At 42.9% G+C, this 27679-nt stretch overlaps 1 protein-coding gene across 1 annotated transcript in view; it reads right to left on the bottom strand.

Annotated features, from left to right (window-relative positions):
* igdcc4 (immunoglobulin superfamily, DCC subclass, member 4) overlaps positions 1-27679 on the bottom strand; it is a 54125-nt gene that overhangs the window by 12543 nt on the left and 13903 nt on the right. Inside the window, exons 2-7 of the mRNA XM_069662746.1 lie at positions 21330-21644; positions 13576-13717; positions 10002-10135; positions 2099-2233; positions 1116-1268; positions 17-427 (exon numbers count right to left, since the gene is read on the bottom strand). Of these exons, the coding sequence (XP_069518847.1) occupies positions 17-427; positions 1116-1268; positions 2099-2233; positions 10002-10135; positions 13576-13717; positions 21330-21644 (1290 nt within the window). The remainder of the gene's footprint in view (positions 1-16; positions 428-1115; positions 1269-2098; positions 2234-10001; positions 10136-13575; positions 13718-21329; positions 21645-27679) is intronic.

Here is a 27679-nt window from a genome sequence, read left to right as displayed (position 1 = left end):
GGAAACACACACACACCTGCGGCCCGTTGGCAGTGCACAGAGTAGCCGATGATTTGGTCCGAGTTGTACTCCGGTTTCTCCCAGGCGAGCAGGGCAGTGGTGCTAGAGTAGGGCGTGGCAGACAGGTGTTGAGGAGGGCTGGGCAGACCTTCCCTCACGATTACCGTGAGCTTGGCAGTGGCACAGGCCGTGCCCAGCCCGTTGTCTGCTATGCACTGGTAGTAGCCCGCGTCCTCCAGTGCCAGCTGGTTGATGAGCAGGACTCCAGGGCTCTGGCTCTTCGTCCGTCTGAAAGGCTTGATGGGCTGGCCGTCCTTCAGCCAGTGCAGCAACGGAGGAGGCTCTCCAGAGCTGTTGCACACAAACCTGGCTGTGTTTCCCCTGGAGAGGGACGCCGTCTCTGGGGGCTGGAGAATCACTGGGGGGGCTGAAGTAGGAGACAATGATTATATCAGTGCTGTAAAATCAAACAGACAATACAGAGTTGGGATCACAATTCAATAAAGTTTGATGAAAAAAAGAGTGAAATCTAAAAAGTTAATGACAAAATTAATGTAGGCAGACAAAACCATAACTTTTAGTTTCATCCTACACTGCCCATAATGCAACTTGATGGCATCTCCTGTTAGATCTTACTTGCCGATCAACTATTCAAATTAGGTTAAAGTAGTTTACAATAAACTTTGTGCTTTGAAGGAGCGAGCGAAGCATCGACGTACTAAGTTTGTTTTATGTCAGAGTTTAGCTACGGTTCAGTTTACTCATTTTACCCTCCTGGTGAAGGCAACAGTCCTTTTCAATACTGCAGCTTTCTAACTCTTTGTATGACACTCTTGTAACTCTGAAGCAGAACGACAGCAATCAGAGATTCAACAATTGATGTTTGACATCCACACACCTCAACCACAGGGATGCAAACAAACAAGAACGATTTCTGTACTAAGAGAAACTATCTTAACACAGTTCAGATGTTCTACTACAACTATTAAAGCACCATAATACCTTCAATTACTTGTTGACTTAAAGAAAAGCCTTTAACAGACACTAGTTTCAGTTTAACAGCTCTGCAAAAGGTCTGATTTGTCAGTATATAGGGTACATAGCATGACTCCTACCAGGCACATGCAGCTCAGCAGCAGCAATGACAAACTCTCTGGTCTTGGGCTTGTTGGCCCGGCACACATAGACGCCGGCATGGTGACGCCTCGTGTCCCTAATCACCAGGTTTGTCGCGAGGACGACCACATCAGTGGAAATGGGCTTTCCATCTGTTCAGGGAAGAAAGCAACAAAGAACAACAGGACAGTCTCAGAGCAGACAGATGAAAAAATAAAAGAGAGATTAGCCTTGAGGAAAGTGGAGATCATTTCTGAGGCTTTCAGTTGCCTGGGAAACCGCACAAAAGAAAGACGCAGCTCTCGGAGCAGGAGGGGATTTGACCTGCAATCCCTCAAGTTGACCAACAGGTGGCTCTGTGACTTTTTGAGTCGGGGTTCACAGAGTTGTCTGCAGTGGCACACTCCCAGGCTGTGTGTAAAATCAATCTCTATTCACTATATAGACTATTTAGTTTGTCCGCCATTTTGTTCTGCTGTTGGTGCCTCTGCAGAGAATTATCCTACATACATAGTGAACTATCTCATTATGCCAGACGAATAAGAAGTGAACCAGAACAATGTGTTAATTGGAGGAAGATTTCGCAGCACAGCACAGACTCTAAGAAACCTGCAGATTTGTTGTCAAATCACAGGATGAAGTCATTCCAAAAGCTTCACATTTCAACTCTCCCACCAAGTTGACGAGCGTGTGTAGATGTGCGAGTGTGCGTCAAGGCTGTGGAGGTAAATTAATCAACCTGACAATTCATCTTATGCAAAGCAAGGCTCACTGCAAAATAGAACAACAGAGACGAGACAGCTGCTAACGGTAAAACAACGACTTTACAGCTACAGGTTCGCACATGTGACCCTGATGTGTTGCTGTTTGTTCTTAGTGTGTAAGAGAGGCATAGTAAGAAAGTGAGACTAGGATAAAGGAAGTGCAACAGATGCAGTCAAAGGAAAAACAACAGGGAGGCAAATGAACTTCCGCGTGTTACCTTGTCTGCTCCACGACACCATGGGCTTCGGCTGGCCCTGTGCCATGCACTCCATCACAGCGGGGCGGCCGAGCACGACTGTGGCATTCTGAGGTGGTGCAACAATCGTGACTCTGTTCAGGGCCTCGGTAGAGACTAAAACGACAGAGGACATGTATGCATTGTTATCACGGAGCATTGTTAGTGCAACTGTTAGAATCCACTGCCCAAAATGAAAAACTTCATTACTCACAAATGAAGCAAAACAAAGTTGTGATTCAGCCTGCGCTGCTATCCCATCTCTTGCAAACGACTGTTGAAGCTTCTCTTACTACTCCTACTGCTGCACAGTGTTTACTTCTCTCACTGAGTTTTTAAAAGGGCTTTCTCTAATAAGAAGACCAGTGACCAAAGCTACAAGCCTTACAAATGTACTACTACTTAATACGTCTTTTGTACCCACACTAAAAGTTAGGACATGGTTTAAAAAAGTAGACCTTGCTGGTAAAGCTGCCATTTAAACTCTTCTGACTTTTTGAGAGACTGCAGGTGATAACCTATATACTGATGCTGACACTGGATTAGCTTTTTTGCCAGTCTCGGATCCCATCAACTTTTGTCTGAAGACGATGTAGCCTCTGGGGACAACGGTCGGTTAACATGCCAGGCGTGTAGCCAGTGGTTAGCGATTAACAACTTCCAGTCAAGACTTCCTTTTCTGCGTGCTGCATTGTTTACAGACAAAGAAACTGTTTTTTCTTGTGATTTACTTCTTCAGTCTTTCCTTTGCCGAAATTTCAACATCATGTTGCAGATTTGTAAAAAGTAAAAATGAAGCTTTGTCAGGTCTGTCCTCAAGAGGAGAAGAAAACTACTTTTAGTATCAGACAGAGCAGCTGGGGGCGGCTTTTTTGTAGTTGTTTTCAATGAGAGGGGCGCTTGTTGTGCGCTGTTTTTGCATTGTTGAGCGACTCACGTTTTTGAGGAGAGCTCAGAGTGCCTCGAGTCGAAAAAACTTCAACTCAAAGCAAAAAAGCGCCTGACATCTTAGGTGTTTGTCTTTCTTTCTTTTTTTTCGGATGAATGGAGCGGCAGGCCTTCTGTCAGTTTACAAAATAACAGTTAGGTTAATGATGTCATTACGACGCATTGCGTTCCGCCTGCTTTTGCTCTCCACATGGACTGATTCTACAGACAGAAACCAAAACACTTGCCATCCCTAAAATCCACGTCCCTGCCTACAGATTCTACATTTCTATGTAAAAGTAGACATTGCTGGTTCAGGCAGAAGTGCCTCTCTGTATATTATTTTAGATTAGTGGATCCTGAATTGAATCATGACATTCTGCTTTTAACTGGGTTTATTGTCCGAACATTGAACAGACATGTATCGCCTCATGGCCGTGTCATCAGGTCTCTTTTCTTCACTTCCCTCCACATGTGACCCACCAGACCCAATATATGACAGATACCATTGAGGGAGCTTTTAAGGATATCTCCTGAGGAGTTTTCTGTGATCTCAGACAGTCAGCCACAGCTTTTTGTCATCTGATAGTGCTTATTGAAACTAGAATGAGAGGATTTGCAAAGATGGAAGCCCTTCTAGGACATAATTATTTACAGGCAGCAGTACACATCTGACAGGGTACTTCAATAACCGAGCTAGGAATGACCAGGAAAGCCCCATAAACCAAGCTGCTGACTGAGGAAGATGATGACACAGAAAAAGGAAATACACCTGATAATTCAAAGGTTGGTTTCGTACATGAGAGACACACGAAGAGGAAAGAATCTGTCTGTGTGAGGAAAGGTTAACCATTAAGGATAGAACAGCCTCAATTATAGACCTGAGGCCCGTCTCTCCTCCACAGTGACTACAGATGTTATTCAAAGCATATTGTTTGTGGGTGGAAGGGACCAGGCACTTATTTCTTGAGTGTGTATCAGTCCCCAAGGTGCAGCTGGTGTGAGAGTGCCTTACTTCCCTGCAATTTTGCTCAGCTCAGGCAGTTTCAGCAGCACATAATGCTAATGATCTCCAGAAAGAGGCCCGGCATTCTGTAAACAAATTATAAATTAATCATCGAGATTACATACAGCAGCCTTTGGTTATGCATAAGGCTTTAAGTGGGTCAGTCTGCCTTTGCGAGGACTGGACTGCAGAGTGCGCCTTCAAAAGGGTCTTACGTGGAGAAGATGTGTGTGGGTACAAAGTAAAGACGGAATAAGAGAAACCAGGAGCTGGAGCATCAGTGATGCTGAGTATACATCCTTCAGAGTTAATATATGAACTTGATGACCTCAACATGAAGCTGTCAAAGCTTGGCACGGGCGTTGATGTAATCTTATCATAGGACTCTAGTGGCGGCTTGTGATGGCATTAGACCTGACATCTGTTACATGTTATGGCTCGTAACAGATCATCATTGGGTTCCACGACAGTTGTAAGACCACCTCTAGGGAATACCCTGAAAACATCAGCCTCTTTATCATTTCAGGTGTAAAAAGCATTAAATTATACAAATTATTCAGCACAGACTCTGGCTCCAAAATGCTCCTCGACTACCCACATGTGGTAGGAAAAAAAGGAAGGATGCTTTTCCCTCTACCGGATTTAGTGCATCAAATACAGACTTAAAAGTAATAGCTGAAATTGTAAAATAAATGTAATAAATAAAATAAAATTAAAAATGGCTGTAAAATGGTGCCTAAACTTTTAAAAGTCTTTCTGCTCAGGGTTCTTGTGTCTGTCGCTCGCTCCTCTTTCTTTTTGTCTTTTCTTCTAAAGGACACAAAGGCTGTGCTTCATAAAGGACACAATGGTTTTCACAGAGCAGCCAATTACAGTTGATTGATCTCTAGCTAGCCAGCCAGCAACACAGCCAGATAATTCAACATGGCTTTGGTGTCGGCTGCCGAATGGTGAAATCCTACCTAACAATTCTATTGACTGACTCCCTGCACAATAGGCCTTTCTCATTTCTCTATTTTGTGCCTCCTCGCTCCTCGGTCCTCCTGTCTGTGACCCGGAAATTCTCAGCAAGCCATCTTGAAGGATGTCTCAAATCATAAAATGCATCTCGAGGAGAGAGGATCGAGGAGGTTTGCCGGAGGAGCTATGAGCGAGGATACACCGGTGTATCCTTTGCGGAAGACTTTTCGGCACCCGTGACGTAAAAAGAGGCGTGAAACACAGCTGGAATATACAAACGACGACGGGAGCCTTTTGTTGCATATCTCTGCTCCTGGGACACCTGTTCCGTGTGAGCAGGTATTCTCCAGGGCCTGGACTTCTTATTTTAAGCTTCCACAGCCTGATGTTCATGTATTGACTGTTTTTGAGCAGAAACAAATCATAACATTTTCGCGCGAGGCACAGCAGGTAACTCATTCATTATTTCAATCTGCAGACACGGCGTCAGGTCCGGACAGGATCTCATGTTTATTAAAGTTCTGTGTGCTGACCATCAGAGAAAGGTCGGCTGTAAATGTTTATTTACTTATTGTTGCTGCTGGATCACACGGCTGTACGCTCACGTGTGTGCATAAAACAGACACTGGACAATTAATATCTGTTGGCATGATTGTTGGTGCCACGTAGTTATGCTTGAGGATTACAATACATTTACCTGTAATTTGTGTGGGTGTGTCTGTTAAATCAAAAAATGAACATGTATGACATCCGTACATTCGCGTCACATTCTTCACGTTGTGAAGTGAATTAAAGGTAACTTGTCATAAACACTGTCCGCTGACAGGGATCATAAAAACAGCAGGCTGTAACAAAACAGACAGAAGATGCAGCTTTGCCACACATCATATTTAATTGATGTCGCTTTTAAATGACGGCCCTGAAGCAGGGATGTCTCATGTTGTTAAATGTCTGTTGCCTCGACTCCTCTCTCCTCGTGTCTCTTCCTCGCCTCCTCCGCTCGAATCTCTGGTGGGAGGGACTAAGACGCGAGGAGAGGAGTCAAGGAAAGAACTCGAGGAGGTACAAACTGAGAAATGAGAAGAGCCTAAAGTAACCCGCTCATTCAAGTCCTTGTAGGGTGCAGACAGAGAATTCTGTTGTACAATAAGCAGATACTGAACATAGTTTATACTGAAAGATATGCCTTTATTCTGAAAATACTCATGTCATAAAGGGTAAAGAGGCCAAATTGTTGGCTGTAACAACTGAAGAAAAAGTTTCATGGTCGACTCACATTGATAACATCGTTGCAAAAATGAGCAGAGGTATTTGTATCATTAGAGGGAGCACTTACTTTCTCACAGGAAAAACATTAAACAAGTTATTCAATCTTAAGTCTTATCACAGCTCGATTACTGTGCAGCAATCTGGTCTTGTGCTTGAGCTCAATAAGATCCAGCAGAACAGAGCTGCCCATCTGGCTGTGCACTGCTCAGTGAGGGTTGGCGTAGACACACACAAGTGACAGACGTAATTATGACACTAGACGTGTCTTTGTGGGCTGCTTAATGTTACCTCTGTCTAAATCCAATGCTTTAAAGAGGACAGTCAGGTTTAGGGCTATGTTGAACTGGAATAAACTACCACTACATTTAACCCAGATCACTTAAAAGATCAGTTTTAAAAAGAAAACAAGAAAGAAATTTGTTTGGGTGACATTGGCATTTTGAATGTGAATGTAAATGATAGTTAAAGCTCCTGTGAGGAGTTTTTCACTGGTTATGAAACAGATTGAAATTAATTCTGATTTTTCTATGTGACCTACAAAAGCAAACCAGACCATCAGCGACAAGATTGATTATTTCTATATAGTTATTTCTAATGCCTGAAACTGCAGGAGGGGGGTAGGTGTCAGACAAAGTGATTAGCTGCACACTGCCTTTGTTTACATTTTCCAGGGAAAACATTTTAAGTGAGTGACACATATGTTCTGTGACTGACTGTTAAAGAAAGCAGGATGAGATTTGTTAAAAAACCACCACTTAAACATGTACACGAAAAAAAATCAGCAAAGATATAAGAGGTACGGCTTTGTCCACAGGGGGCGCCAAAATCACCACAAACCAAAAGTTCCTCACAGCAGCTTTAAATGACTAGGTTAGATAAAGCTAAGCTCAAAGCACTAACCCTGCTTTTGTTTAAACCATCTACTGCTGTTACACTATGAATGTGGAGAAATACTTTGCACATGTGTTTCATAGGACAGGTGCGTATGAGAGGAAAACGTACATCTAAATTGCAAGTGAAGTCACGCACACTGTCCAACTTGCAGAAACTGTGAGTGTTTTTATTAGTGTTTCTTTTTTCTGATGTTGCACATCGTGTTGTCTATTGTGTGAACTTGAATGTACTGTCTTGATTTCTTTGGTATGGACCAAGGAATAATAGTTGTTACTTTAGTAATAACTAATAGGGGTCCCATGTAAACACATACAAATAAATATAATAGCTATTTTGACTTCCATTGATTGAAGCCTAATGTAACCATTATACTTTTTGCCATGTTGTTCTAAATTGAGGCACATGACATTTAGAGGATTGGATTTCTTCTTTGCTGTGTTGTAATCTTTATCACTGTGTATTGAGATAAATTACAGCAAGCAAAGGGCATGCAGCCATCCCTCTGACACATTTTGTATGAGATGAACTGTTTTGAATTTTAAAGTAATTAGAGAAAACATCAATGGGAGACATTTAACAGATTCCTAAATTATGTTATTTAAGCTTTGACTTAAATAAAGTCTGTTCTGAAACATTGCACAGTTTGAAACTCTTATATGAGGAGATGAAAACAGAGTTCCAGGCGCTTACAGTGAGCTACATTGAAAGTGTAAGCCCAATGCCAGCAACATATAGAAGGTGACAATAACTCAGAGAATAAATGTATCTTAATAGCTTGTATGTGTTGCAGCTAACTGAAGGACAAACTAGGTAAATGTTAAGCACCTGCATTTCACACTCAATGGCAGCTGTAAGTGCTTTCCATAACAGACAGGCTTTTAATAAGAAGAGGTGAGGGATGTATAGAGTTAACATTGCACTAAGGTAACTGAATCTTTAGTGAGCTAAAGTCACATTTAGTTAGAATAGCTGAGACCAATCTGTGATCCTCGGAGTGGAAGTGTGTTCACTTTGTTTGGTCTTAATTACAGGGACAAGAAGCATGTTGACCTCTGGATGGCTCGAGCGTCTGACGATTCAGACATGAAACTCTAAACCTCTGAACCTTTGCAAAGAATCAATAGAACAAAGTCTGGCCGCACCAGAAGTCAAAACTTTAATCTCGGTCCTATTTGATATAAAAACAGCGTTGAATACGTCCCTTATACATTCACAGGAATCTTTCAGAATGCACAATGGCAGCGATGACCGAGGCGCCCAGGTAACTTTTTCCAATAATGCATCACATTATATCCATTCTTATAACCTCTTTCTTGTTAAGTTATAAGGGGATGAATAGAGACTTAGATATTCTACATCTCCTCTTCACTGAAAGCATCTGTGAACAGATCTACTGTATCATAATGATTTCCATTACAATACATCTTTAAAATGACCTTCCACTGTGAAATCTTCTGCCCGACCTTCACTGTGCAGAATAATGTGTGAGAGGGATCGACGCTTGGAAAGCTGCTTTCACTATGGTCTGCTGAAGAGGGGATGTTTTCAGTGTTTATGACCTTTATGTATGATAACCATTGTGTGACATCATTACTAGTTCGGAAGCAGTCAAGGTTAGGTATGCAACCTTCACTGGAACTCTAAGCTTTAGGCACAGAAGTTGAAAAAGGGCTTTTCAGTGAAGTATAAAACATGATAGTATTCAAATATTAAAAGAAGACATTTGCAGATACAAGGGTTTGGTTTTGAACTGTTTCAAAAAGGATAGGGAGTAAATATTTTTTTGGCTTTTGTCTTTATTTGTTATAGATAATAGCTGAAGAGAGACAGGAAATGTGGGGAGGACAGAGCGGGGGATGACGTGCACCAAATGATCGGCAGACCAGGAGTCCAACCTGCAGCTGCTGCGTCAAAGTTTGTAGCCTCTGCACATAGGGCGCCTGCTCTACACACTGAGCTAAAGAGCCCTAAAGATGGCCACTTTTTCCTTTATTGATAGGAAAGCTGGAGATAGACTGCAAACACTGGGAGAAGAGAGTGGGGGATGCAGGGAACGTTCCCATAACATCGGCTAACATTACCTACAAGTTTTAATTACGTTTGAAAGAAAACGTTTTGACTGCAACATTCTGAAGATATTTTCAGGATGTTCTTGAGGCCTGGGATGTCAGAACGCCTTTTATAAAACATTTGCTCGATGTTACATAAAAACAAAGGTGGAACATGCTTACTGCAACATTCTGAGGATTTTTCAGGATGTTAGTACGGCCTGAACTATCACAACGTGATTTATAAAACGTTCCTGAAATGTGATTTGAACATTCTCACTGAAACTTTCTGAAAATGTTTTCAGATAACGTTCTCCTGCTATTAATAGGAACATTCTGGGAACCAGATAAAAACTTCCCGCTCAAAACATTACCAGAACATCGCACGTAACATTCTCAGAACGTTCTGAGAACACGCTTTCCAGCTGGGATGCAGCAAAGGGCCCAGGACAGGAGTCAAACCTGCAGTCGCTGCGTTGATGATTGTAGCCTCTATACATGGGGCGCCTGGTCTACCTTCTGAGCTAAACCAGCACCCCTGTTTTCAAGCCCAAATAGTGCAGCACACACTTTGAAGTTATAGTCTGGCAAAACTTTACAGTCTGCAAAATATTTGCAGCCACTGTAGTTTCCAACACCCAACCAAAACTCTGGGTCAAACATGACGTACCGAGACACAGTGCCATTAGAACTCACATCAGATAGTTCAGATTGGCCTGGCGGCTCCCAGCAGGACCTGGCCGTCTACTCAAACACTATAAAGCACAGCAACAGACCTCACCTGTGGAGACAGTGAGCCTGGCTTCGTGACTGATGTCCTTCCTGGCAGAGTTGGACGCGACGCAGCGGTAGGCACCCTCATCCTCCTTGGCCACCTCCAGAATCTGAAGCACCCCGTTAGGAAGGGAAATGAACCTGTTGCAGACAGAAAGCAAAGAACAGAGGATGGAGAGATAAAGAGTAAGAAGGCGAAGGAGAGAGAGAGAGAGAGAGATAAACAACTGAATGAATGGCTTAGTGCCCTGCAGCATGAGACATCCAGCAGATCAACTCTGCGGGAATCCTCACAGAACTCATCCTTTTATATTCAGGAGAGCAGCGATTGTGTAGCAACCAGAACAAAAAGGGGATGCAATTACATGACATGCAACTAAAAAGACATGCAACTTAAATACAGGTAAATAAAGTTGACCATTGTTTTCTGCACAAAGTCCTAAAGCCTCATAAATGCACAAAATATCCCCCAAACACTTAATAACTGCATGTCTATTACACGTTTAGCTACAATGTTTATTTACTATTCCTAATTTAATCCTACACGTGTCTCCACCTCTCTATTTATTATGGAGGTCAGGTTCCAGACATATCACTTCTGCACTCCAGGGACCAGGCACTGTAATGCCCTCCTATCGCCTTTATCAGACCCTATTAATCCCACCAAAATGTAACCAGTAGAAGCCTGTTCAGATGGGAAGGAGGGGAAAGGAGTGGTGAGAATGTGAGACAAGAGAGAGGGTGAGAAAAAGGAGAGTAAAAAAAAGACAGATAATGAAAGAAGGACAGGGGGCCATGAATGGAGAGAAATAAGGATGGGAGAGAAACAGAAGTAGAGATGGAGAGAAGTGTGGAAGAGCAAGAGATGTCACAGAGGCCAACAGAGAGAAAAACGCACATATGAGCATGAGAGAACAGAGGGAGAAAAAGCCCGTGATGTATCAGCCGTCCCTTAGCTCATCTTTTGAGAGAGGCCATTAACAGCGCCTGAGGTGGGAGAACCACATCCCACCAATAAGACCTCATAAGCAGCAGGCTGTTTGCAGGTCATAAAGGGCTACAGCAGCCATTAGCACTCAGTCCCGAGCAATACGGCTGGAAACAAATTCCAAGGCGACAGGGCCAGTAGAGCCACAGAGAAATGTCAATATCATTAAGTGGCTCGGTAAATGAGACTATTTGTGAGCGACAGCTGACGGAGAGAGAGAGAGAGAGACGTGCTCACGATGTGGCAGCGAGGAAAATGAAAGTCTTTTTCTTTGTCTGTAAAAGCACAGATGGCTCATTGTGAGTGGTTTGTGTTAAACTCAAGGTGAATGTTCAATGTTCTTCTTATCATTGTTGAAATCCTGAACATGTACTTTGAAAATTGTTTTGCACTTCGACTGGCTTACTAACTCGACTCCCGAAAACAAGAGAAAAATACACTTCAGGCAACGGCTTTGATTGTTTCTGTTATTAATAAATACTTACATTGTATTGTCAAGGTCAAATATACATATACAGAAAGAAAGGTAATGATGAGACTGTCATTTAACAGCACTAGATGATTAGCATGTACACGTTTTAATTAAAATAAAACTGGAAAACTGTTCCACTGCTGCAAACAGGTGATTCTCAGATATTTCACTACTTTTCTGAAGGTCCCAAAAAGGGTTTACTTCTGGCCCTTTATGATTCATCAGTGTGGCCTTGAGTGATAAAATTATAAAACATTTCACCTTGCAAATCCAGAGCAAAGCATTCCAGTGAGAAAGCATATATTTTCTACCAGTAAAATATTAAACCACCTCGCTAAATGAAATTGAAAACAAGGTCGTTTTAGTACATTGTGTGCTTCCTGATCGTTTGTGGAGCTGTTTTTGTGTCTTTATTGCTTTATTTAGTGGCTTTTATCTGTGCTAAATTGCATATTTTAAGAACACAGTATTTAATTCGATTCAACCAATTTAAGCAGACTTAGTATTTTCACTTAATGAATGTGGCCTCAGATTTTTCACACAAATATGAAGGCTCACAGGAGGCTTCAGTTATGCAGCGACGCAGCCTTCACATGTTATTCAGGGAGGTAACATTCACACTAAACCTTGTACATCTGTGTGTGTCTCCGAGATAGAGTACTTCACTAAACGGTTGTTTAGTTTACCTTTGATGTCGGTTATTAAACTAGGGAGGCATGTTCCATATGAGTTAACGTGTGATCCATTCAAGTGACATGATGTCATTGCACCAGGACATCACTAATGGAGTACCAGGTACTAGGGCTGGGCAATTTGACTTTATATATCATTAAAAAAATATGAAAATGTCTACCGTGTGTGTTTTTCTAATTTGTGCGTAATTTTTTAAGTTCTAATCATGCACGTGGGGGTGAACCTGGAGCGAACCATCGAGGGGGTAGTGTATTTAGTCTTGATTGAGGCAACTGCAAAAAAACCTGTGTGTGGCCAGAGCTCTCCTGGCTAGTAGTGGGTACTCCTCTTCCACTCAAGTCCAAAATGCAGCCAATGTGTTGGATTTAAAGTGGCAGTAAGCAACATGAACATTATAATGTAAAAAAACATTACGCCTCTCTGTATCACTCCGCTACACCAAACATGCATGTGCATTTTGCAACTGGTGTGTGCCGCTCAGCCGCTGTGTGGTGCGTCTCTCGGCAGCACCGAGGCAAGGAGAGAGAGAATAGAGGTGCTGTTTATTCCAAAAAGTACACTTATTGCTGGCAAAATGTTCAAATACTACTAAAGTTATCATTATAGTTATTATTCTCGGTGTGGACCATCTTTTTAACTCTAGGTGTTGGAGCTTAGTGCTACCGTTAGCTGTTACAGTAAGAGCTACCGATACCTGTCAAGGAGGAACAGGGCAGCCCCTGCATCGCTCCGCTCTTCAGCCCCTTAGACCCCCACTCGTCTGATCACTCTTTTTATAGCTTTTTTTCTCCTCCATCGCTTCTTTAGCAGTGTATGCCGTTGTCGGCATAGGAGCTACAGGAAATGTGCCGCAAGTTGCCATAGCTCCTGACTGACACAACTTCTGATTGCACGCTGCTGACAAAAGTCACGTGGAAGCCGGATGACGCTACAGAATCGCTGTGATTGGCTAGTTACGTGGAAAGCTAACCCTGATTGGTTGTTTGATTCAGACCGGACACATTTTTTAACCAGCTAAGTAGAAAGGGCCGGGCACTCACAGTCACAGATCAGCAATCAGCATCATTTCAATTTAATATTGTTAGGGAAATGCAATTATCCAAATGTGTTATTTTAACTTAATTCTTATGGAATAATGTTTCCTAATGCAGCTTTAAACTGTAGCCTCATCGATGAATCAGCGGTGACATCAACCATCATAACCGACTCGTCTTAGTACTTGTGATGTTCGGTGTAGATTCATTGCCAGCCTTATGGTTACCTGGCTGTCCTTTCACAAAACTGACCATGCTTTGCAAGCATTTCAGAGCTGTGTGCATTGTTTTCATTAAGCCTCCTCTCCCCCCTGTCATTACTCCCCCAGTTTGGGAATCACAGAGATAGAATATGATTAAACTGAAAGAAAACAACAACAAATTGAAGGGTCACCTTGGGTCCTCAGGTACAGCCCCTTTATCCTTTTCCCAGGTAATAACCGGCGTGGGTACTCCCTCAATCTGACACTCGAAGCGGGCCGCCCCCCCAGCGGGCACCGTTTGTGGAGAAGGCTCCTGATGGAACTCAGACAGACCTGTGGGCAGAGAGGTGACAGAGGTCAGGGGGATATTTATTACAGCAGAACTGGTGATTTCCTTGTGGACCGACAAAAAAAATCCCATATCCGATCTTTGAGTAAATGGCCTTTTTTAATGACTGCATACTGTGCGTCATGTGGTCTACCTCGGGTATAATAAACAGAACACACAGTTTGTGCACAATTGATCTGGAGCTCTCAGATCGCTAACGTTAGTGTTGAAACACACACCGAGTACATTAAACTAAATGGACTTCAGAAGCAATGTGGACACTGGGGAAAATGTTCTGTACACTAATTGTGGGTTCAACTTTTAATACAACCCCGCCAAAATAAAACTGACCATACCACTAATACATTTCAGATTTTTAACACTATTTCACAGACTTCTGATTATTGTATAAGGCCATTTTAGGGATTTAAAAGGTATTTGAAATCTAGTAATTTAATTAAACACTTGTTGGGGCCTTTAAATACCCTTGAATGTTCTGATTAGGACAAATTTGGAGATTTAATCAGGCCTTGCTCGATTATTTCTCTCTCGCAGGTTGAGTCTTGGCATGGCTCCAATTTTCACAGCCTCAACACATTCTCACACACAGGAACGCTTCCTGCTCCGAGATAATACCGAGCACCAGGGGGCAGCAGTGGGCACTGTCTGAGGGGCCTCTAACCTCTGACCCCCACAGGCTGCTGGAGAGAGAGAGAACAAAACTGGTTGGCTTTCCCAGCAACTTTGCCTGTAGCAGTTACTCAGGAGCAGAGAGTGGGGGGAGGATCAAAGGAGAGAGCAGAGAAAGGAGGGAGGGAGGGCAGGCGGAGGAGCAGCAAGGTGAGAGAGAAGAGGGAGAATGTAAAGACTAACTGATACAGCCAGGCTAAATAGAGCAAAAGTGTGGTATTAATAGCAGAAAGCTGATAATACACCATAAGCACCATGCGATGTCATTCTCTGTTCAGTGAAATGTAACGAGACAGTTGGTTATTCATTATTACCCTGTGTGGTGTCTGTGTATGTTCTGTAACACATGTTCTCCCTGTGAGGCCGATCGCAGAACTGATTCACACTGGATTAGCACAGCTTGAAAGCATGTAAAGATTATCCAGCTGTGTTACATACATGAATCTACTTTGCAGGAAGTTTGATTACAGCGTCACAAAGAGCCGATCGCAGCGGAGATACTGTTTAATTGATTAAGTGCTTTAGTGTGGACAAATCCCTCGGCTGTCTTTTTTTCTTACAACAGATCAGATCTTACTAAGAGGTAAGAGGAAAACTGCTTTCAGCCATTCCAGTTTTAATAACTGTGTATTTAACATCAGTGTAAAACTGCTCATCAGACTACACTGTTCTGTATCAGCAGGATGGATCTACAGGACATATTGCTTGGTATCAAAGTGACGGCTGTTTTTGAGTTCACTTATCTGCTGTTTGTTTTCCCTTTTCAGAAATTGCCTGCAAAAACTGATTCTTTTAAGTGTGAACATTTTTTTATTTTTTCCTTTGTGTTACTCTTGTTTGGATCAAGACGACTGTTCTGCATGATAAAGCCATGCAACTAGCTCCATATTACATAAGGGCAACCACACCTTTATTATGGCCCCTCTCAATAATGAAACGTTCATGAGGTCTGGTGAAATAAAAGTGAACGCAGCAGAGAGTCTACAGAGTTTACAATAGAGTTATGTAAGTATTGGGTTTGGTGTCATGTCATAAACTCTACATTAGGGCTGCACAATTAATCGAATATTAATCCCAATCACGATGTCAGCTTACCCACGATCAAATGAATAAATGAATAAAATGTGTGCTCCTCCCGTAGAAAACTCTCTGAAGTATTGTTTGTGATTATGTCATGTAGGCTGCTAACTGCTTGTTGTTACACTAACACAGGAAGAGAGCATGTCACTTGCTAAACCGCCCCCCCCCCCCCCAAAAAGAAATGCTTGTCATCGGTTGTTTGGAGGTATTTCGATTTTTAGGGCAATTAATGGTAAGCAAGAAAAAATAATATGCAAAGAGTGCCTGTGTCTATGCCGCAGAGCAACACAAGTAACCAGCTGAAAAAACAGCACAAAGTTCAGCATGATGAGTGTATGAAGGCCAAGAGGAATACCGTCGCTCCTCCCCGTCCTTGTCCAACGTCAAGTCAGACATTCATAACAGCAACACTGTGCAATGAGACCCAATCCACTCAACTCCCAAAGACAGACCGAAATTACCAATGCCGTTTGCATTGCATTTTGCCTCTACAAGAGGCACCAAATTCAGGTTAAGAACCCAGTTAATTCTTAGTTTGATTCAAATAATGTTGTCCCTAAAATTAACAAATAATCGTGATAGAAAATCGTGATCTTAATATTAGTCAAAATAATCGTGATTATCATTTTGGACATAATCGTGCAGCCCTGCTCTACATCATTACCCTTAGGGGCTCCTGCTGTCAATTCTAACATGCAACATGCATGTGTTACTAGAAATAATGGTCACCATGTTCACCATCCTTTTTCAGCACGTGCTAGCATGCTTACATATCAACTGCTAACTACTGTTGAGGCTGAAGAGAATGGCATTAGTATTTCAGGTTTTTGGTAACAAACCAAAACCCTGTGCAAAGTGATAATTTGACCCGGTAATAGAAAGACCTAAATAATCACGGTATATTAAATCCATCCTAGAGGAACATCAAAGACAGGTCAGAACCAAATTGTAGGGCAAGATCCAAGACAACCAACTTAAAACCACAAATATAACTCTTTATAGTTCAGGGGGAGTTATTTGTATCATCTGGGCACCATGGTCATACCACGGTTGGTAGTAAAAGATCCAATAACTGTCAAGATATTTTACAAATAACCCCAACATTAAACATGCTGGTTCTGCAACATGCAAAGCCAGGATACAAGAGGAATGTCAGTCAAGATTGCATGGCTATACATGCAATATTATGCTCAGGAACATAGTGATAGGCTGACCATCCTACCAGCCAACAGACCAACATTGCCATCTACAGAGCGGCCGCTTCCATGACTAAAACCCTGCCCAAGAGTGACGACACAATGCGATGTCATCTGACTGAGTGCAGGGCCCCGAAACTGCTCCAAAACGTGTTCCTGCTTTAACATTAAACTGACAGGAGGGGCTGTTATCAAAGAAGGGTGTTTCCAAACGTACAGCCAATCACACGGCTGCATCCAAACTTAACTTTACAAAGTTTTTTTTGTTTTTTTTTCACAAGATTTCCTCCAAACCGCTGTAAGCTCGTGGAGACAGCAGGACGATCCAAGATTACCCCAACCCCTTTCACACCAACTGTTAGTCATGGCAACAAACTGGCCATCTGTGTTTTTCCTACTGCGCTGAAGGAACAAAGTTTCTCAATGAGTACACAGAGGCTGACACACTTAGTAGTAGCATGTGAGTCACTTCAGAAAAAGTTGCAGTGACTGTTGGGTACCAAGCGTTAGCAGGGAGAGTTGATGATTAACCCCTGCCTCTTGCAGCCATTACACAGCATGGCGCTGGCCTCATGTAAACACAGCACCTGTAACAGTGCCAGAGAGCAGCTCACTGTGTGTTGAGCTATTTGTACCTCACTGTTTACTTTAATGTGTTCCTTGAATCCTGTACATGGACTGCTTGTGACAATGCTGGATCACTGTGTTTGTCTGTGTGCATGAGTTCAGCTATCTTTATGTGAGTGTTCAACAACAGCTGATCAGCGAGAGTGCACATTAGCAGACGTTAATGCACAGGGAGGCGGGGGGCGAGGGCGGAGGGGGCGGACGGGAAGACACTTTGCCCACGCTGGGATGGAACAATGGCGACCGGCTGAGCCTCCACCTCCGCTCTGTCAATGCGTAATCATATTAGTCTTTTCCCAGGATTCCATGAGGGTCTGCAAGCCTGAAATCAAATTCCATGGCAGGTCCGTCCAGCACCATGACAAGCACACACTCTGATGTTGCAAAGTTGACACTGTTCTTGTGGGATTGTGGTGATACAGCGGGCAACTTTTCAGAATAAAATTCCCAGCAAAAAGTCACTTATCAAGAACCAAAATAAGTCAAGTGCCCGAGGATCTGCGCTCCCCATCTTTGTCTTTCTTTGCTCCCTGTCATGTTTTTTTCACTGCTTCTCTCTGTCTCTCTCCTGCCCTTGACTTTACCCCGACTTAACTTTCCCTGTCTTTGTCCGTCCCTCTATCTATGCCCCACTCTTTGGCCCCACAGCTATCAGATTGCAGCGTTTTTCCCCTCCTCTTGTGCAAGCAGATAATTCCACCCGTGACCTTGTTGTTACCCAGCTTCCAGGCGGACTAACAGTGGGGAAACCCACCAAGCACGCCCCCCAGACTCAACAGATACATGAAAGAGCTACTGTAAAATATGTGCAATATAAATGTTTTTATTTCAAATTTACAGGACACTTCCCTTTATCTTTATGAGGGTGTTTAGTTTTAAAAGATATGTTTTGTGTTCTTTTGGCCTTTAATGGATAGAAGAGGCTGAAGATAAACAGAAGACGCAAGCCAGAGAGAGCTGGAATGATGGCAGCAAAGGCCTTGGGACACAGCCGTAAACAGTACACTCTACTAGGTGAGCTAATGGGGCGCCCCTTAGGGTGATCAGTTTTGACCAATGACTGTATAAATAGATTGACGACGCGTCTCCATCTGCTCTCATTGTATGAAATTGATGCCAAAATACTCATCGCGATAGGCACTGCCATCTTGCGATGGTGACGTCATTTGGAGCCAGCGTTGTGCAGCAGAGATCGGCGGGTGCAGCTGCCAAAGACACTTCCACCAACCAAAACACACACTTAACTTAAAAAAAAAAACCCCAGCAAAGATCATGCATGTCGGCGTATCTACCAGCAGAACAACTTCTTGTGTTGGTCTGAAGCAGACGTTCACAGATATGGGAACTTCAATGACTATAGTTAGTAGCCCCTTTTACACTGCCAGTTCAAGGCGGGATTATTACGCCTCTGTTACCTTCTGTCTTCTATGTAAAACGCTCAGAGGCAGAATGGTGGGGCAAAATCGTTCTGGCTCTGAGCCGGCATCGGACATAATAACAGAGGCAAAATAGCGTCTGTGTAAACTGCAGCGCAGGCAGGGCGGAACAGCGCCGTGTGTGTGCATTTGAAGCACGCGCTATTTGTTTACACATCGCGCACGTTTTGCTTCCGCAACGCCAATATCTTGGTCCAATGTAAAATTGCAAAGGCTGCATGACGGCGAAGCTCGGTGTAAAAAGGGCTACTGTTTTAGTTGCGTTTCCTATCGTCGTTCCTCCCCTATCTGCAGGAGCTGTATCATATTTGATTTTTTAGTTTTGATTTTTTAAATTTTTCTATTAATTAAGATTTGAAAGCATATAAATCCTTATATAATGTTGGATGAACTCCCACTTCTTCCAAGTGTTTAACTCGTGCCCTTTTCAGTTTTCCTTGGACATGGGGTGCATCAAGTTTTACATTTTGGGAAATGTATAAAGTTTGTATGCAGTGATATAAGGTTGGGTACAAAACACCAAGAGGTGTGTACCAAGAATAGGTAGAAAACATCTGCATCTTAAGCTAAGAATAAAACACTAAATGCACTCTTCTCCGTCTGTCCTTCGCAAATGAAGAGCAACAAACTCCCACCATAAGCAGCTTGTTTGTATGGAGGTGAGAGCGCGCTCCTCATGGTTATGACATCAGCTCTTTGATTGAAATGGGTTGTGAAAGCTGGTAGGAATTAGGAAATATTGACATTCACCTCAGCAGCCTCATAATGAGAAAGGTTAATTGGTCTAATTAACATAAAGAGCTGCTTTATTTTCCAGCATCATCATTTACCCGTTGATGTATTTGGGAGATGTTATTTGCACACTGAACGTTCCCGCTGCTGGCATGTTGCCGAGAGCAGAGTGAGTTAGAGACTGAAATACTAGACCTATTTACATTTTTTATCTGCATTTAAAATAGGAGCGGGTCTCTTTCACTGTCACTCTCCCTCTCAGACACATTCACATGCTCTCAGACGAGGCCACATGCATCAAACTGCGACAGGGGGAAACTGGAGCAGGTGGGTTTCGAAATGTGTTTTCACAGATGTGATCTCTGCTTCGTTCTCTCTTCAGACTCATTTGTGCCGCTCAAGTCGCAGTAGGAAATGAGAATGTCCGCTCAATGTCAACGCCGAGGCAGTTCGGCTTCGACCTCCTGCGCGCTGGTCACATCTATCTCGTAGCCCCTCGCCGCTGATTGTAATTCACAAAGCACTCAAACATACATGCAAGTACACACATGTAAACTGAAGGTCATTCTTAATGGTCTGCGAGGCTTTTCCTTTCACTATCACCGCAAACTCTCTTCAGCCTTTACCGCCTTCCCACCATTCATCCAGCCCCCCCCCCTCACCCTCACTCCTTATTGTCCCTCAAACAAGAGATCCTCATAAATAGGCATGTGACAGCTGACAAAAGCAGGGTCATCCACAAAGGATACTGTCTCATTTTACACAAAGCTAATGACTAAATAAAGACTGCCACTTAACGGTGTGAGAGAGAGAGGCCTCCTTCAAGGGCCGATTAAACAGCCTGTCCTCTCGTTCCCTCGCGCACACGATTTTTCGTGTTCATTTCTCTTATTTACGCCCACTTTCTCTCCTTCACTCTGTGCCTTTTAACAGACTGTTGTTTCAGAGTGTACCTGTTCCCAGGACACTTGTTAGCGCTCTACCAGACGATAAGTCTGGACCAAGTTCATCGCCAGCCATGCAAGGAAATTCCCTCGACAAATCTGACAAATCACATCGCTGTGTGTGTGTGCACGCATACCTCCGCTGAATGCATTTAATAGATGAATGAATCAAACCAGCATGCTTCCTGACATCATACGAGATGCTACAAACTACCTCTTCCTGCAATTTCAATCATTTTAAAAGCCCCAAAACATACAGACACACTACCCATATGTCATGACAATAAAGTAGCTGCAGTACACGGCACGGTGATATCATTTTAAAGGGAGCAGAAGCACTTTTACATGAGCTCCTCTTTGTCATTGTTTTGTGCTGCAGTGTAACTAACAAGACATTTCCCACTTGCCATCTGAGAAGCTTTAATCAGTACTTTTGCTATTTTGATTAAAAAACAAAACTACAGTGATTAATCCATTCATCTGAATTTTTGCAGATTAATTTCCTGTCTCTCATCGTTTCACAAAATGTTCTAATCCTTTCCGCTCTACTCCATCTATTGAATTATTCTTGTTTCCAAAGCAGCTCCGCTCAGGAATAATGCTTGTTAAATTGTCCATCCATCTTTCCATGAACTTTCTACATTTAGAGAGTCTATCCCAGCATGCATTGGGCAAAAGGCACGGTATACTCCAGACTAATCGGCACTCTATCAGGGCACAGAAAGCCACTCAAATTCAACCTACACTCAATTTAGCTTCCATGTAACCTGAGGCCAAACATCTGCAGCATGAAAGCTGTGATTTGCATACATTTTGACACATTTCACTGGTCAAACAAACTTCATACTCGGAATCAAACATGCACATGTAAGAGCCCTGCAAGACTTGCAAATGCGTCTGCTGGACACCTACTTGCTAGGAGAACATTTATAGTCCGGCTGGTCAGGGCTCCGAGCGCGTTGGCGCTCACGCAGCTGTAGCCCCCCTCCACGCCCCGGGTGGGCTGGCCATCCTCAGAGGCTGGCAGCAGGAGGAGGGATCCGTTAGCCAAGAACTGCAGAGAGTCGCCCCCCTCCAGGGGCAGAGGCTGGCCATCCTGAAGCCAGGTGACATTGAAAGGTGTATCGCTGGCCCCAAGGTTGCAGTCAAGCAAGAGGGGCAAACCTGGCTCCAACACTACATGGCTGGGCCCGGCCCCGCAGCTCAGCTCCACTGAATTAGGCTTTTCTGTGAGGGGAAAAGAGAGGAAAGTTTGTTAGCCATGCTATGAATCTAACCTCATTCATTCTAAAGCCTCTGAATGCTCACTTTCTAATGCATTTATCAGAATAACTTGTGCACAAGCATACAGAGTCTCACTGCAACTCACTGCAGAGACCTTGTTATTGCTCTGTGCACGCTATCATAGCTCTACTATTTAGTGAATAAAGTACTTTTCTTCCTCATCGATTCGATTATCCACACATCTGCATCATTTGTCATTTTGGGCTATTTTTGTCTGTTGTATCAATTTCAGCATTCGCCCATTTGTCATGTGGTAGCATAACTTCAATAGAATCAATAGTGTTGGCGGCACAGATGGATAGGGGCAGCACATTCCAGAAGAGGGGTGTTTTAGGGACAGAGAGGAGGCCAGAGAAGGAGGAGGAGGAGGAGGAGGAGCTCTGAAAAAGAAATGAGTGCAGCGGCATGAAGGGATTTGTACGTCAACAGCAGGACATTAAAGTCAGCGAGAGAATGTGGAGAGCCTGGAGCGAGCGGCTGATGAGCTGGTGTGAGATGAGCAGCAGAGTGATACATAGACAGGACACAAAGGAGATGTTCTTTGTTATTTAATATTTAATAACTGTTGTCATGTTGCAAAATCTTTATTTAAAAAAGTACAAATGCATCTGACAACACAAGAACACCAGTGTATTCTACATCCTGCACTGTGCATCCAGATGCATCGGCACCATCCTTGCAATTATATCTCCCACCTTTATATTACGGTATCTCTCCTGCACAGTTGGTATCATTTCTTTGTTTTTTTCCCTCTTTTTTAAAAACAGGAAGTGCTGCGAAACACAGTATCATCTTATTCTTAGATGAAAGAAGAAAAGCAGAGCATCTTTTAGATGAAGATCAAGAGAGGAGCCGCTTTGGGAGATAAAAAGCACAGAGGAGCACATATCTTGACTGACATGATGGAAGTTAATTATCTTTTATGAGCAGGCTGGATAGCATTCGACACATGGGAGAAAAAAACATGAAAAAGAAGAAAGAATAAGAAGAAGGTCAGTAGTAGCTCTACAGTAAGCAGACTACACATATTGTCAGATGCATGCTCTATTGTTAATGCTTTTCCTAGTACATTATGCAACCTGCGTGAGACGCGAGGATATTCTTTTCTCTTTAAGGTGACGATAAAGTTAAAGCACTTCCTCGTATTGTATTAGCTTTTAATGCTTGAATTGTAATGAGGAAGAATCGATGATGAAACTTCTCATGGTAGACGCAGTGAGACACTAAAGTAAGACCCGGTACGTAGCATATGTGCTTTATAATATACAGTATATGTCCCCAGTCTGGCACTGCAGCTAATGATGAAGTAGATGAAAGAGATTTTTCTTTTTATTACCTCTCTTGAGCGTCTCTCTCTGAGTTTATTAATTGTCAGGACAGAGCGGCGCACACTTGACATAAACACATAATGGAAAAGGAATTAGCTACAAACGCTGCAGCCCTATATAATGTTTATCTCCACTCTATATCTATGTCTAATATCCCTGCTGGCTGCTTGTTCCTCTTCATCAATGCAGAGTCTATATTTGACACACTATAAAGTATTTTTTCAGTCTCGATTCACACTCGTTCTCCTCACACTGCACCGTCTGGATGCAGAAGTGCTGTGTGGAGTAGTTAATTAAAACCAGCAGGAATTAGTTGCTGGATTATTCTTTAAGTCTAACGCTCGCTGATTTCTTGCATTTGGATCTTTAATGTAATCTAACAGTAATCCAAAGCAATTTACAGTAAGTGTATTTAACTATGCGGTTTCAGCTCAATGCGGTTATCATTTAAAAATGTAATCAAACAGGAAACCTATGAGAGTGCCATGCAATCAGGTGATACGTAGAAGGTCGGCTCCCATTGGGCCTTTGATTTCTGAGTGCTCAGTACCAAGTCGTTCCCTCTTCAAGATGTTGCTCAGTCTGTCAGCTAAACATGTGGATTTCATGGAGATTTCAAAAAGTATATCTAATTTAAAGATATAATCTCAATGATTTTCATTTACATAAATGTATTTTAAGTCACTATCTATGAATGAGGTAACACAATGGTGATTGAGCCTATGGCCCACTGATGAAAGCCTTTGCATTTGCAGTATATAGTATTATTATGGACTGGGTATCTGGTGCGACTTTCGCAGAACAAATCCCAGGCGGCGCCTAGTTAGTGACGCGTTTTCCATCAGCCAGCAGTGGTTGGTCTGCCAGAGAGGGTAGGCGGAGCTAAGCGGCTGCTTTTCCGGTCTCTGATCTACTATGGCTGAACAAGGAAAGAAAAGATTGATGACTACAGATACAACTTAAAAAATAAGTGAAGATCCAATGAAAAAGAAACAAATTTGACACTCAGATGAAGGCAAACAGTCTAAAAAGGCAAGCGACCGTCAGCGAGGAAAATCAAGTGCGCCTACAATTATCATTTATCGCCATAGATGTTCTTATTTGATTTTCTACATGCTTGTTGGTGTTTGATTGCTATGTGGTTGGATGCATATTTCATTGATTTGATTTCTATATTCTATTCATGATTGTGGAAGCAATTGTTAATATGTTTTTACACATTGAGTATAACTGTAATGAAATGTGCTTTATAAATAAAATAGCTGTTCCTACTGCTGTTTTTGATTGTTGGTTTGTTGGTTGGGAAAACTGACAGTACTTCTCGTCCTTCTGATCGAGGCTCAGCCCGTGGACAGTGTAAGGCCGGTATCTAATCAACTGCAAATTTCATTAAAAATGTTAAATGTTTGAACTTCTTAACTTTTCATGTAATGGAAATTCATTTGATGACTACATCCTCCAGGAGTAGAAGGTTTAACTGGGTCCCTTGGACAGATTTCTTGGCGAAATAACAGAAATCCTTTGCACACATAAAATGTCTTTTTCATTAAGTAATTACTGTACCTGTGCAAGTAGCATCATTAAAACGTCCTTTCTTTTGTTAATTTGACAGCCTCTTTGTGAATTCAGCTTAGAAAGACTATTTTCTAGCATAAGTACTGAGGCACACATCCAACACACACACACACACACACACACACACACACACACAGGCACATTTCTTTCTGCTTCTCTTTCTCCAGCGTTGGATTAATTAAGTTAATGGGAGATGGAATTTTTTCCTTGATTAAATGAGGCCTGACCCCCCACCATCACTTCCTGATGAAGAGGCTGGCTAATGCTGAGAAAGGCTGCACAGCGCTGTGGCACACACACACACATATACACACACACACACCTGCTATGGAATCAACAAACATGCACCAATCAAAACTCTTAGAAACAGAGACTCATACAGAATCACACGTACAAACACCAAAACACGCTCGCTATCTTGTAGGAACAGAAAAACTTGCGCGCCAACACACACGGGCACAGATCACCTCCACAGCTCCTCTCTTCCTCTCTCCCATTTCGACTAATTAGGTCTCATTAAGTCATTAAAACGTTAGCAGCCATTTCCCAGCTCACTGCCAACGGTTTCACTTGGCAAGACGTGGGGCTCATTCTGCTTCGGGTATGGAAACTATTAGACAAAACTGGGGAAGACGTGTGATGGGCAACATGCAAAAAGCAAAAACACTGTCCTGGTAGTGAGGCTTAACCTGTGCGAAACTTATTATGTAATAACCTGAGAGAGAAAATACTGGAAAAGTCAAGTCTAGAAAAGTTACTCTAACATTTTCAGAGCTGAAGACTAGCTTGACCTTCTATCCTCTAAGAAACTAGGCAAAGAGCATACCGCATATTTCAAGTAGATGCTATTTCCTCTGGGAATAAAACACTTGATATCCACACACACATTCTTAACAGAAACCTCCACATGTCCTAAATTTGTGGCCATGCACAGCGCACACGCACATTTACACACGCTAACATGTGCCCACGCGCCGCACACACCCATCACAACCCAAACACACGCATACAAGCCCACACAGTAAGTGTCAGTGTCTCATGAGGACACAATGTGGTGAAGAGGGGGGATCTCTGAAGTGGCCATTTTACCATTTTACTGTTGAAATGGGAGCTGCGGGAAAAGACAGGGTGCACTCTGGGATGTAGTAGCGGCTGTGCGATCTCACTGAGCTGTGGTGAATGGATTGTGATGGCACTGCGCCAAGCGGTTCATAGCTAACTCTGAGTAGAGACGGGGCAGAGGTTTACAAAAGGAAGAGCGAAAGGAAAAAAGGCCGGCAGACAACAGGAGACACTTAAAAAGAAATAATGAAGCAAAAATATCACAGACCTATGATGCAGTTGCCCTTTAGCTAAGTGCTAACAATCTTGATACCTTATCTGGGTTTGTAATAGCTTGCTAATTGCGACGATAATAGTAATTTAGATAAAGTAAGAACCCAGTAGTGATGGTTGTTAATACTGCTAAACATAGTCGGAGAAATAAATGGACTTAAGACTGAGTTGTAGTCCTTTTCACTATAAAATACACAAAAACACAAGAGGCACAACCCACTCAGATAAAGAAACAGAGTCTCCCTGACCTTCACTCAGACAGAGAAAAAGAGAGAAAAGACAGGGGAAACGGAGATAGCATCAACACTATTCCGCAAGTCCATTTCTGTTAATGGATCACCTATTCACAAAACGTTTGGGAGAACAGAAAGAGAAAGAGGGGGAGCAGGAGGAGGAGAGTGACCCAACACAGCGAATATTTCACCCGGCCCAGCTCACTGTCAACAGAGACTGGACACCCCATGACCCGGAGGCCCCGGCTCAGGTTTCCACAGACTCCAAAGTGGAGCTATACAATACCTCAGGCCGTACAGATAAGCACAAAGAGGCTCGGCTAAAAGAGTCCACAAACTGGTGCTTCATGTGATGAATTGAATTTATTTTTATCTGATGCTGAATCCCCAGTATAACATATGCTGTTCGTTGTTGTTTCCTAATGGATATTTTCCTGTATTGCTGCTACAATCCAGAGACAAATTCAGTTGCATTTTCCCAGTGCTTCCATGTTCATACCTCACTTTTACAATTTCTATCAGAGCCATGTTTTTGTTGGCTGTTTGTGAATCGTAACATGTCTTTTACACCGTTGCTAGCTTGTCCTGAAATATATAATGTTGGCTTTTCTGTCTACGGTATATATCAAAGCAACAAAAGATGCTATTAAACAAGCCATGCTAGCTGCTGTGTTAGGCTGTACTGAGGCACAGAGGTGCCTTTAGCTAAGGCTTACGTCGACACACGGACATGCTAACAATGACAAGGCCTACATGCTGCTCTTTAGCATGTATGATGTATAGCCTACCATGTTCATCAACTTAGTTTAGCATGCTAACATGCTAACATTAGCAAAGTCTACACAACAATTAACTTCTATTTGGAGTTATGAGACTTATGGCCCTATCGTCCACCCGGCGCAAAGCGTGCAGTGCAAGTGTCATTGCTATCTTCCACCCGGCGCAGTTGTCATTTTCACACCCAGCGCCAACGTGTGTAAATAGCACGTGATCTTGCGTCACCGTTAGCGTTGTTGGTTTTGAAATGAGGTGTGGTCAGGCAAATGGGTGGCGTGTTGCTATCTAGAGGACGCAGAAAGCGACTGCGCCTTAGACCAACAAAAAGTCTATGGCGCAATCTGTGTTTGCTATTTAGAGGGCCCATTATGGACATACATCGGAGAGTTCACAACACCAGTCTCTGCTTGTCACTCAAGCTTTTCAAGCTTTTGTTTCTGTCGTCTCCTTAAATCATGATACTGCTTTCGGTGTGTAACCGATCTGCTGAGAAGTGCTGGAAGACGTGGACAAGCTCACCGCTGCCTCCACACACACCTGCTTCACCTCAAGAAGAGTCCTGCTCCAGCTGCGCACGAGCCAAAAACTACTGAGACTGACACAAAGCTCTCCATAATGCGTGCTCATTCAGACGCACGCTCTCTAATACAGCAGAAACCGAGGCACTCTCACACACGTAACTAGGAGGTAAATGAATTACCATACTCAAACATAACTACCTGCTGCACTG

This window comes from Semicossyphus pulcher, unplaced genomic scaffold (genome assembly GCF_022749685.1).
Source record: "Semicossyphus pulcher isolate SPU_LCO1_2020_fin unplaced genomic scaffold, fSemPul1.0.p SCAF_1, whole genome shotgun sequence".
Taxonomy (NCBI): Eukaryota; Metazoa; Chordata; class Actinopteri; order Labriformes; family Labridae; genus Semicossyphus; species Semicossyphus pulcher.
Note: the sequence above shows the minus strand (reverse complement) of the source record. Positions and strands in the feature narration are given on the sequence as shown.